Source organism: Eumetopias jubatus, unplaced genomic scaffold, assembly GCF_037043125.1.
Source record: "Eumetopias jubatus isolate StellerSeaLion01/CBP00866 unplaced genomic scaffold, mEumJub1_p1.0 scaffold_9, whole genome shotgun sequence".
Lineage (NCBI taxonomy): Eukaryota > Metazoa > Chordata > Mammalia > Carnivora > Otariidae > Eumetopias > Eumetopias jubatus.
In genome coordinates, this window is record NW_028274815.1 from 118433790 (window position 1) to 118445803 (window position 12014).

General features: G+C 40.3%; 1 protein-coding gene across 1 annotated transcript in view; it reads right to left on the reverse strand.

The window, feature by feature from the left end:
- Positions 1-12014, reverse strand: part of SAMHD1 (SAM and HD domain containing deoxynucleoside triphosphate triphosphohydrolase 1) — a 56719-nt gene that overhangs the window by 34109 nt on the left and 10596 nt on the right. Inside the window, exon 4 of the mRNA XM_028118549.2 lies at positions 1444-1604. Coding sequence (XP_027974350.1) covers positions 1444-1604 — 161 coding nt within the window. The remainder of the gene's footprint in view (positions 1-1443; positions 1605-12014) is intronic.

A 12014-nucleotide genomic window follows, 5' to 3' on the forward strand; every position in this document is an offset into this window, starting at 1 on the left:
TAAAAATAAAATTACCATATGATCCAGCAGTTCCACTCTGGGTATACACCCAAAACACTAAAGCAAGGTCTCAAAGAGGTATATGCACACCCATGTTCATAGCAACACTATTCACAATAGCCAGAGGTGGAAGCAACCCAAGTGTCCACTCACAAATAGAGGGATAAACAAAATATGGTATAACCATATAATTAAGTATTACTCAGTCTTAAAAAAGAATTTCTCACACATGCTCCAACATAGACGAACTTTGAGAAAATTATGCTAAGTGAATTGAGCCAGTCACAAAAAGACAAATACTGTAGAACATTACTTACATGAGGTACCTAGAATACTTAAATTCATAGAAACCAAAAGCAGAATGGTGATGACCAGACGCTAGAGGGAGAGGAGAATGGGGAATTGTTATTTAATGGGTACAGAGTTTCAGTTTTGCAAGATGAAAAGGTTCTGGAGTTTGGTTGCACAATAATATGGATATATTTAACACTACTGAACTGTACACTTAAAAATGGTTTAGATGGTAAATTTTATATTCTGGGTATTTTACCACAAATCTTTTTTTTTTTCCAAAGAAGGACTTCTGGCTTTGTAATGCTGACAACACAGATAGAGGATAAAGTGCCTGACAAATGTTAAAAGCACTTGTAGCATTTCCCCCTAAAAGTAATTCCTGAGAATACAATATCTTTCTTTCCCCTTTAACTCTGAACTCCACGAAGTTAGAGACAATTGCTATGTTGTTGGTTTGGTAGGGTCTAGTGAGTTTTCAATAAATATGTGTTGATGAATGAATGTACATTTGGGTAGACACTTGTGTTCTGGCTATTAAAAACACTTCAAAAAAAAAAAAACCCACAAAAAACAAGAAACACTTCAAACAAACAAAACAAAATAAAACAGGGTGAGTACTTCATGAAACCTAGAAAACTGTCCAGTTCTTCCCAGCCCATATTCTCCTGGCTCCAGATTTTATAATGGAAAAGCAGACCAAATTCTCAACTTAGTTGTATGTAACAGAGGTGCCACCTTCTCTAAGTTTATGAATATTTTCCTGATCTACAAATTTCCTGATAGGTGAAGAAAATCATCGGCTTTCAAAGGCAATTCTATACAAGACTAAACAGGAAAATTTAAAAAATCAAACTTACAAAGTTAGTTATATCAGTAACCAACCCTGTTAGGTTTTAAATATTTAAACACAAATATGTCATCCAAATGACCTGTCAATAGACAGTTTATCTTTCCAGTAAAGATCTGAACTGGCTTACAAGAATACATAAAATAAAATATAGCAAGGTACATCAAAGCCTCAATCTTCTCATCAACAAAATATGGATATTATTACCATTTTGTAAAACTGTTCTCTAAAAGATGAGACAGTCATTTCATGATAAAGAAGGTACTTATTAACTGTAAATTCCCCATTAACTGCCTTCTTACCCTAGACTGTGCTCAAATCGATTGTGCGAAGCGCCTGGAAAAATGTAGTAACTGCCTCCCAACTGTTTGATATATCGAAGCCGCTGAAATTGAGGTGTGTCGATGATTCGGATGAGGAGAGGGTGGAGTTCAATGTGGCCATGGACAGGATCATTAATTACCTAGAAAATTATGTTTAAATTAATATCAGTAACAATATGTAACTTCATCTAAAATTTTTGTGCAGCCATTCCTATCTACAGTGTACAAAGCTATTCAATTGTTCTCAAGTAAGAACAAGACTACAGGAAATAATAAGATATTAATATTACCTTACTATCAGACAGATCAAGTATATTGGATCTGGGTATATTTTACTTCTTCTTAATGGATTCTAATAATAGAAAGATAAGGATTTTAATCTTTTTACTATGATTTGATTAGCCTTTAATAAGTTAGTCTTTTTTTTTTTTAAAGGTTTTGTTTATTTATTTGACAGAGAGAGACACAGCGAGAGAGGGAACACAAGCAGGGGGAGTGGGAGAGGGAGAAGCAGTCCTCCCGCAGAGCAAGGAGCCTGATGCGGGGCTCGATCCCAGGAACCTGGGATCATGACCCCAGCCGAAGGCAGACGCCCAACGACTGAGCCACCCAGGCGCCACCTAATAAGTTAGTCTTGAATTCAAGTTAAACATACTTATTTAACACACTCGTTCAGATCATAAAAGCATATTACTATAGGCAATGTGTATATTTTTCCCCCTAAATGTATCTATATACTGCCCATTAGGGAGAGAGGGAGGGAGTGAGGAAGAAAGGAAGCTTCTTATCATAAAGATAAGAAATCTGAGGTAGGAAAATAAAATTCTATACTACTTAATATTACTCAGAAATACTTAGTAAAAATAAATTTTACAATTACTTGTTACTCTAAGTTTAAACAGGGTTAAATATGGGTGAAGATTTAATGCCTCTCTATATTTCTTTAAATAAAGATACTTCTTGGGGCACCTGGGCCCTCCGTCAGTTAAGCGACTGACTCTTGGTTTCGGCTCAGGTCATTATCTCAGGGTCGTGAGATGGAGGTCTGTGTCAGGCTCTGTGCTCAGAGCAGAGTCTGCTTAAGATTCTCTCTTTCCCTCTCCCTCTGCCCCTCTCCTCCAGTACATGTACCCTCCTTCCCCCTCTCTCTCTAAAATAAACAAATAAAATCTTTTTTTTTTTCCCTTGCAAAAACCCTTGGCTCACCCGAGGAACAAATAAAATCTTAAAAAAATATATACTTATTTCTTAACTATCTATAACTGCCTTTTAAAGAGAAAGATACAAAATAAAAAAGGAATTTAATAAATGATCTAATTCATGATTTTCAAACTGCTTCAAATTTTTCCATGAAGTTTCTTAAAAATGTACAGAATTCTGGGAGGTGAAGGGCCTTGTCTGTGCCATACTGCCATATTCTCAGAACTCAGCACACAGCATAGTGCCTGACACATAGTAGGAACTCAAATATGTTTTATTTTTTAATTTTTATTTTTTTTAAGATTTTATTTATTTATTTGAGAGAGAGAGAGAACGAGCAGTGGGGAGGGCCAGAGGGAGAGAGAGAGAGAGAGAGAGAGAAGCAAATTCCCATTGAGCAGGGAGCCCAATGTGGAGCTAGATCCCAGGACCTGGAGATCATGCCCTGAGCCAAAGGCAGATGCTTAACTGAATGAGCCACCCACGCGCCCCTCAAATATGTTTTAAATGACTACTGTTGGGGCACCTTCAGCTTGGGTCATGATCCCGGAGTCCCAGGATCGAGGCCCACATCTGACTCCCTGCTTAGCAGGGAGTCTGCTTCTCCCTCTCCCTCTGCTCTTCCCCCGCCCACCACCCACACCCCACTCATGCTCCTTCTCTCTCACTTACTCTCTCTCTCAAATAAGTAAAATCTTAAATAAATAAATAAATAAATAAATAACTACTGTTGAACTGTCATTGCAAAGATACATATGTTAAGATGCTATTATAGGGCGCCTGGGTGGCTCAGTTGGTTAAGCGACTGCCTTCGGCTCAGGTCATGATCCTGGAGTCCCGGGATCGAGTCCCATGTCGGGCTCCTTGCTCAGCAGGGAGTCTGCTTCTCTCTCTGACCCTCTTCCCTCTCGTGCTCTCTATCTCTCATTCTCTCTCTCTCAAATAAATAAATAAAATCTTTAAAAAAAAAAAGATGCTATTATAAAGTGTACCATGCCCATCCACAGAAATATATGAAATATGAATTAGAGAAGCTCAATGTTGTAAAGAAGCTTAAAGCTTAGGTCATCTGGTCCAACATTTGAAGATGCTGGTGATAAGGAAGTCATTTCCTTTAAAAATAGCTCAATTCAAGTTGCATACTGACAGCCTGAGTCAAGTAATGACTAAAATTTACAACTTTGTTAAACAATGTGTATGCGTATTAACAAAGATTAGATTTATGGTTGATGATTGGTGAGTATTACTTTTTTTCACCCTGCTCTATAAAGCCACTTTATCACCACAATAAACTATATCAAGTTTAGTCACCTCTAATAATATACCAAGAATGATGTCAAAGTATCTCTGGAATAGAAGACACTGTGAATGTTGTTAATTCAACCTTCTGGATGTCCTTATCAGACAAGAAAGAGTTCCAAAATCTTTAAAGATTTATGTATTTATTTGAGGGGAGGGGAGTGGCAGAGGGAGAGAGTCCTAAGCAGACTCCACACTGAGCCTGGAGCCCAACTCAGACCTCAATCTTACGACCCTGAGATCACAACTGGAGCCAAAACCAAGAGTTGGATGCTCAACTGACTGTGCCACCCAGGCACCCCCCAAAATCTTTAAATATATGACAATCAGGGGTGTCTGGCTGGCTGAGTCAGTGGAGCATGCAACTTTTTTTTTTTTTTAAGATTTTATTTATTTATTTGACAGAGAGAGTGAGAGCAGGAACACAAGCAGGGGGAGTGGGAGAGGGAGAAGCAGGCTCCCCGCAGAGCAGGGAGCCCGATGCGCAGCTCGATCCCAGGACCCTGGGATCATTACCTGAGCCAAAGGCAGATGCTTAACGACTGAGCCACCCAGGTGCCCCGGAGCATGCAACTCTTGATAGAGTTGTGAGTTTGAGCCCCAAATTGGGTGTAGAGATTAAAAATAAAATCTTTTTAAAAAATTAAGTAAAATAAAAAGAAAAGAAAATCATATATTGGCCTATTCCTTCCCCTTATATAAAATTAATGTAACCATCACAATCTATTTTTATTTTTTTTTAATTTTTTATATTTTTTAAAGATTGTATATATTTGTCAGAAGAGAGAAAGAGAGTGAGCACAAGCAGGGGGAACAGCAGGCAGAAGGAGAAGAGGACTCTCCACTGAGCAGGGAGCAGGGAGCTGATGTGGGACTCGATCCCAGGACCCTGGGATCATGACCTGAGCTGAAGCTTAACCAACTGAGCCTTAACCTTATCCTTAACCAACTGAGTCACCCAGGCATCCCCAGAATCTATTTTTTATTTTTTATTTATTTATTTTTTTAAAGATTTTATTTATTTATTTGACAGAGAGAGGCACAGTGAGAGAGGGAACACAAGCAGGGGGAGTGGGAGAGGGAGAAGCAGGCTCCCCCGCTGAGTGGGGAGCCCGATGTGGGGCTTGATCCCAGGACCCTGGGATCATGACCTGAGCCGAAGGCAGATGCTTAACGACTGAGCCACCTAGGCGCCCCAGAATCTATTTTTTAAAAATATTTTCTTTATTTATTGGAGAGAGAAAGAGCATGAATGGGAGGAGGGGCAGAGGAAAAGGGACAAGCAGACTCCCTGCTGAGCCGGGAGCATGATGATGCGGGGCTCAATCCCAGGACCCTGAGATCATGACCTGCGCCAAAGTCAGACGCTTAACTGACTGAGCCATGCAGGTACCCCTAGAATCTATTTTGTTGGTTTCTCTTCAGATCGCAAAAATTATAAAAAAAAAATTCTACAATCTACTTTTAATCCATTTAAGCGTCTAAGTTTTTACTGTCAAGTTTTCAGGTATAATAACTGGTTAAAACAAAGTAAATTTAAGCAGCTTTATAAAAAAAATAAAGAGAGGTGCCTGGGTGGCTCAGTCGGTTAAGCGACCAGCTTTTGGTTTTGGCTCAGGTCATGATCTCAGGGTTGTGAGATCGAGCTCCATATAGGGCTCCACGCTAGGTGTGGAGCTGCTTGAGATTCTCTCTCTCCCCCTTTCCCTCTGCCCCTTCCCCCATGCACTCTCTCTCTCAAATGGGTAAATAAAGTCTTTAAAAAAAAAAGAAAGAACTCACTGAAAATCATTTTTAACATATCATAATATATACCTTTCATGTCAAAATGCATCATGAGCAATTAATCATTTTACAGATCTTAATAATTATCCTTTAAAAAAAGATTTATTTATTTATTTTAGAGAGCGAGAGCGTGCAATTGTGCACAAAAGTGGGGAGAGGGGCAGAGGGAGAGAACCTCAAGCAACTCCAAGCTGAGCGTAAGCCCAACAGGGAGCTTGATTTCATGACCAGAGATCATGACCTGAGCTCAAATCAGAGCCAGAGGCTCAAATGACTGAGCCACCCAGGCGCCCCATCCTTTTTTTTTTTTTAAAGTAAGCTCTATGCCCAATGTGGGGCTTGAACTCATGACCTGAGATCAAGAATTGCATGCTAAGAAAAAAAAAAAAAAGAGTTCCATGCTCTACAGACTAACAGACTGAGCCAGGCACCCCAATAATTATCCTTCTAATGGCTTCATTTCATTAATGAGCTAACTTTTTTATAAAAAGATTTTTTAATTAATTCTTAAAAGATTTTATTTATTTATCTGACACAGAGAGAGAGTAAGAGAGAGAACACAAGCAGGGGGAGTGGCAGGCAGAGGGAGAGGGAGAAGCAGGCTCTTTGCTGAGCAAGGAGCCCAATGTGGGGCTCGATCCCAGGACCCTAGGATCATGACCTGAGCCGAAGGCAGCCACTTAACCGATTGACCCACCCAGGCGCCCCTGATTTTTTAATTTATTTAGAAAGAGTGTGTGTGTGTGTGTGTGTGTGTGTGTGTGTGTGCCTGTGTGAGCATGTGAGCGAGTGAGGGGAGGGGCAGAGGCAGCGGGACAGGCAGAATCTCAACTAGACTCCACACTGAGCATGGAGCCTCACGACCCAGAGATCCTGACCTGAGCCAAAATTGAGAGTCAGATGCTTAACTGACTGAGCCACCTAGGTACCCCATGATGAACTAACATTTTTACACCATTCCTTAATTTTGGGCAACAACTTATTGGTAATTCAAGTTATATTATTTCATATTCCCTTTCTAACTCTTAATGAGTATGAATATATTAAAGTGTTTTGATCAGTGTTTATAATCTGTTTTTATTCTCCCAGTATTATTTAATATAAACTGCTCCTTACACTTGTCACTTTTATTTATTTATTTTTAAAGATTTTATTTATTTATTTGACAGAGAGAGAGAGCACAAGTAGGCAGAGAGGCAGGCAGAGGGAGAGGGAGAAGCAGACTCCCCGCTGAGCAGGGAGCCTGACGCGGGGCTCGATCCCAGGACCCTGGGATCATGACCTGAGCCGAAGGCAGCCGCTTAATCAACTGAGCCACCCAGGCGCCCCTACACTTGTCACTTTTAAAGATTATATGATACTTTACTGTGTTACTAGCCAAGAAGTTTAAAAAAAATCCTATTGTCTATGAATTGTCTCCTATATATGTCAAACACTGAGGATGAGATGAGTAAGGCACAATTCCTGTCCTCTGAGGGAGATAATAGAATATATGTCCAGAGTGGTGGCAAAAGAGAATGGGGGAAAAGAAACAAAAGTAGTCAGTTCTACCCAGAAGAAAAGAGAGAGGGGGCTATCAGAGAAAGATACAGAGCTGGTAATTCTAGAATTTAACACATATTAAGAGAAAGTACATAAAGTAGGCGTTTTACTCACTTAAGATTCATGTAATAAATTAGCACCTGTTAGGTCAAACACTGTAATTCCTCCTCACTGTTACACAATTCCCACCTTCAGAGGCCAACTAAATTTAGCATGAAGAAAACTGAACCAAGAATAAAAGGTTGTGACCTTAGGTTAGGCAATGGTTTCTTAGATATAACAAAAGCATGAGAGACAAAAAGAAAAAAACTAGGGGTGCCTGGGTTAAGCATCTGCCTTTGGTTCAGGTCATGATCCCAGGGTCCTGCTCAGCAGGGAGCCTGCTTCTCCCTCTCCCTGTTTGCTGCTCCCTTTGCTTGTGCTCGCTCTCTGTCAAATGAATATTTATAAAACAAATAAACTGGACTATATCAAAAATGAAAAGCTTTTTGTGCTTTAAAGAATAGCACCAAGAAAGTAAAGATGATCCAGAGAATGGGAGAAAATATTTGCCTATAATATACCTATCTGATAAGGGACTTATATCCAGAATACATAAAGAATCTTTTTTTTTTTAAGTAATCTCTATGCCCAATGTGGGCATTTGAACTCAGTGTGGCCCAATTGAACTCATGACCCCGAGATTGAGACTTGCATGCTCTACCGACTGAGCGAGCCAGGAGCCCCAACTTGTAGACTTGTAAGCGACTGAATCATGAGCTATGTGAATTATATCTCACTAAAGCTGCTCTTCAAAAAAAAGAATAAAAGGTGGATACCAAATTAGAGTAGGAATCAATTATTTGTTCAGCTGTACTGCTGCTGAAGCTAAAATCATATAAGCTATTGACTTCATTACTATACAGTGACTCAATGACTGAAGTACTTAGTAACTTTAAAATCTGTTTTAAGGGGCACCTGGGTGGCTCAGTCGTTAAGCGTCTGCCTTCGGCTCAGGTCACGATCCCAGGGTCCTGGGATCAAGCCCCGCATCGGGCTCCCTGCTCGGCGGGAAGCCTGCTTCTCCCCCTCCCACTCCCTCTGCTTGTGTTCCCTCTCTCACTGTGTCTCTCTCTGTCAAATAAAGAAATAAAATCTTAAAAATTAAATAAATAAAATCTGTTTTAAACAAGTGTAAGTTAAAATTTATAACTGTGGTTAGACAGTTTCCTCTTTCTGATGAAAAACAGAATAAAAGTGAGAAAATGAAACTGCTGTCTTGAATATTACTTCAAAAATATTTTGTTGTAAATTGTAGCTGTGAAAATGGTGTCACAGAGATCATCTGAGATGATCTCACCGCACCCCCTATGCTGCCCTTCTCATGAAGCACAAAACAGATTACAGGATAGCAACTTTCTTCCAACTACAGGACAAAATTGTTAAATATCATCTTTGATAAGTGACCACTCTAATTCTTCATGAAAAGAATGAGGCATTTTAATATTAGGAAACTTTTTCAGAAAGGGCTAGGATTTGATTATTCTTCAAATAAAATACTTGCTGTAAGAACCACTACTTAGCCTATAAAATTATTGTAGGACTGAACCAAACACATTCATTAAATATTTTCAAACATGGGGGGGTGCCTGGGTGGCTCAGTTGGTCAAGCGACTGCCTTCAGCTCAGGTCATGATCCTGGAGTCCCAGGATTGAGTCCTACATTGGGCTCCCTGCTCAGCGGGGAGTCTGCTTCTCCCTCTGACCTTCCCCCGTCTCAGGCTCTCTCTCTCTATCTCATTCTCTCTCTCAAATAAATAAAATCTTAAAAAAAAAAAAAAAACACATGGGGCGCCTGGCTGACTCAGTCCATGGAGCATGTGACTCTTGATCTCAGGGTTGTGGCTTCAAGCCGCATTTTGGGTGTAGAGATTACTTAAAAATAAATTTTTTTTTTTTTAAAGGGAGGGGGCGCCTGGGTGACTCAGTCAGTTGAGCAGCCGAGTCTTGGTTTCAGGATAGGTCATGATCTCACTGTCATGGGATCGAGCCCTATGTGGGACTCTGCTTCAGATTCTCTTTCCTTCTCCCTCTCCCTCCAGCTCACATGCACTCTCTCTCCCTCAAATAAATAAAAATCTTTAAAAATAAATAAGTAGATAGATAGATAGATAGATATAGATAGACAGATAGGGGGTGCACCTGGCTGGCTCAGTCAGAACACACAACTTTTTTTTGTTTTTTTTTTTCAGAGCGAGAAAGAGAGCGAGCGCATGCAGGCGTGTGCACACACACATGCAAGTGGGCGGGGACAGCAGAGGGAGTGAGGGAATCCTAAGCGGGCTCCATGTCCAGCAGTGAAATTCAATCTCACGACCCTGAGAATATGACCTGAGCCAAAATCAAGAGTTAGACGCTTAGTAGACTGAGCCACTCACGCACCCCAAGCACGTGACTCTTGATCTCAGGGTTGTACATTCGAGTCCCACTTTGGGTATAGAGATTACTTAAAATAAAATCTTAAAAAATATATATATATAAAATAAAAAAATTAAAAATTAAAAAAAATAAAATCTTAAAAATTTTTTTTCAAACATGATTTTTCAATGGATGATAAGCAGGCTAACTAGCAAAAGTAAAATTGAAATATGTATTCTCATAGGGATCTTAGATAACTTAAATACTGTAAAAATACATAAAACAGGGCGCCTGGGTGTCTCAGATGGTTAAGCGTCTGCCTTCAGCTCGGGTCATGATCCCAGGGTCCTGGGCTCGAGTCCCGCATCGGGCTCCCTGCTCCTTGGGAGCCTGCTTCTCCCTCTGCCTCTCTCTCTCTCTTTCTCTCTCGCTCTATCTCTCATGAATAAATAAATAGAATCTTAAAAAAAATACATAAAACACCACTGATGAAAAACATAAATGATGATCATGCTAAAGGGTGCAAAAGGGGAATGAGATACCCCACACCTTTGTCCAGGTCTGAAACTAAGTTTTCTTAACCTATAGATGTCAAAAGGGTAAACAGTAAGGTACAATTTCTGTCACCAACCAATCAAGACACATTTCAGGTTTTTTTAAATTAATTAATTTATTATTCTTTTAAAAAGTAGTCTCTAGGGGCACCTGGGTGGCTCAGTTGGTTAAGCAGCTGCCTTCAGCTCAGGTCATGATCCCAGGGTCCTGGGATCGAGTTCCACATCGGGCTCCCTGCTTGGTGGGGAGCCTGCTTCTCTCTCTCCCTCTGCCTGCCTCTCTGCCTACTTGTGCTCTCTGTCAAATGAATAAATAAAATCTTTAAAAAATATAAAAATAAAAAAATATAAGTAGTTTCTACACCCAACATGGGGCTTGAACTTACAATCCCGAGGACAAGAGTGTCATGCTTTACTGACTGAGCCAGCCAGGAACTCCAAGAAACATTTCTTTAATTATGACATCAGAATCATCCCAAAGAGTTTGTGAAAAACGCACATTCCTGGGCTTACTGTAAATTCTCATAATCAGAATTTCTGGGATGAAGGCTAGGCAGTTGACCATTTGTTAAAATGATTCTTGGGACACTGAGTCTGAAAAAAAGGGCCTTTAAGGTCTGGAAGGAGCTGGGAGATAAGAAATAAACAACTACTGATAGATTAAACTTTAGAAATATATCTACCCTGGGGCGCCTGGGTGGCTCAGTTGGTTAAGCGACTGCCTTTGGCTCAGGTCATGATCCTGGAGTCCTGGGATCAAGTCCCACATCGGGCTCCCTGCTCAGCAGGGAGTCTGCTTCTCCCTCTGACCCTCTTCCCTCTCATGCTCTCTATCTCTCATTCTCTCTCTCTCAAATAAATAAATAAAATCTTAAAAAAAAAAGAAATATATCTATCCTTTGGACTAATATTTGACACAAAAGTTTATCAGAATTGACATGAAAATTCAGTACAACTTCAAAAGTTATTCTCTGAGGGGAAAGTGGAGCTGTGTGTTGTGGATGATTCTCAAAAGTGTAATGTAAAAAGAAATGTAATGTAAAATGAAAGTTTAAGGGGTGCCTGGGTGGCTGAGTTGGTTAAGCATCTGCCTTCGGCTCAGGTCATGATCCCAGGGTCCTGGAATCAAGCCCCAAGTTGGGCTCCCTGCTTAGCAGGGGAGTCTGCTTCTTTCTCCCTCTGCCCCTGCTCCTGTGCTCTCTCTCTCGTTCACTCTCTTTCAAATAAATAAATAAATAATCTTTTAAAAAAACAAAGTTTAGGGCGCCTGGGTGGTTCAGATGGTTAAGCGTCTGCCTTCGGCTCAGGTCATGATCCCAGGGTCCTGGGATCGAGTCCTGCATCAGGCTCCCTGCTCCTTGGGAGCCTGCTTCTCCCTCTGCCTCTCTCTCTCTGTCTCTCATGAATAAATAAATAAAATCTTTAAAAAATAAAAAATAAAAAAATAAAAAAAGAAAGTTTAGGGCCGCCTGGGTGGCTCAGTCATTAAGCGACCTTTGGCTCAGGTCATGATCCCAGGTCCTGGGATCGAGCCCCACATCGGGCTCCCTGTTCACCGGGAAGCCTGCTTCTCTCTCTCCCACTCCCCCTGCTTGTTTTCCCTCTCTTGCTGTGTCTCTCTCTGTCAAATAAATAAATAAAATCTTTAAAAAAAAAGTTTAAAACACTTACTGTAAAATGTAATTTTTATAAAGCTTAAAAAACATGTAGAACAATACTACATATTGTTTATGGCCACACATACATGTGCAGTAAAAGTAAAAACATTTGTGA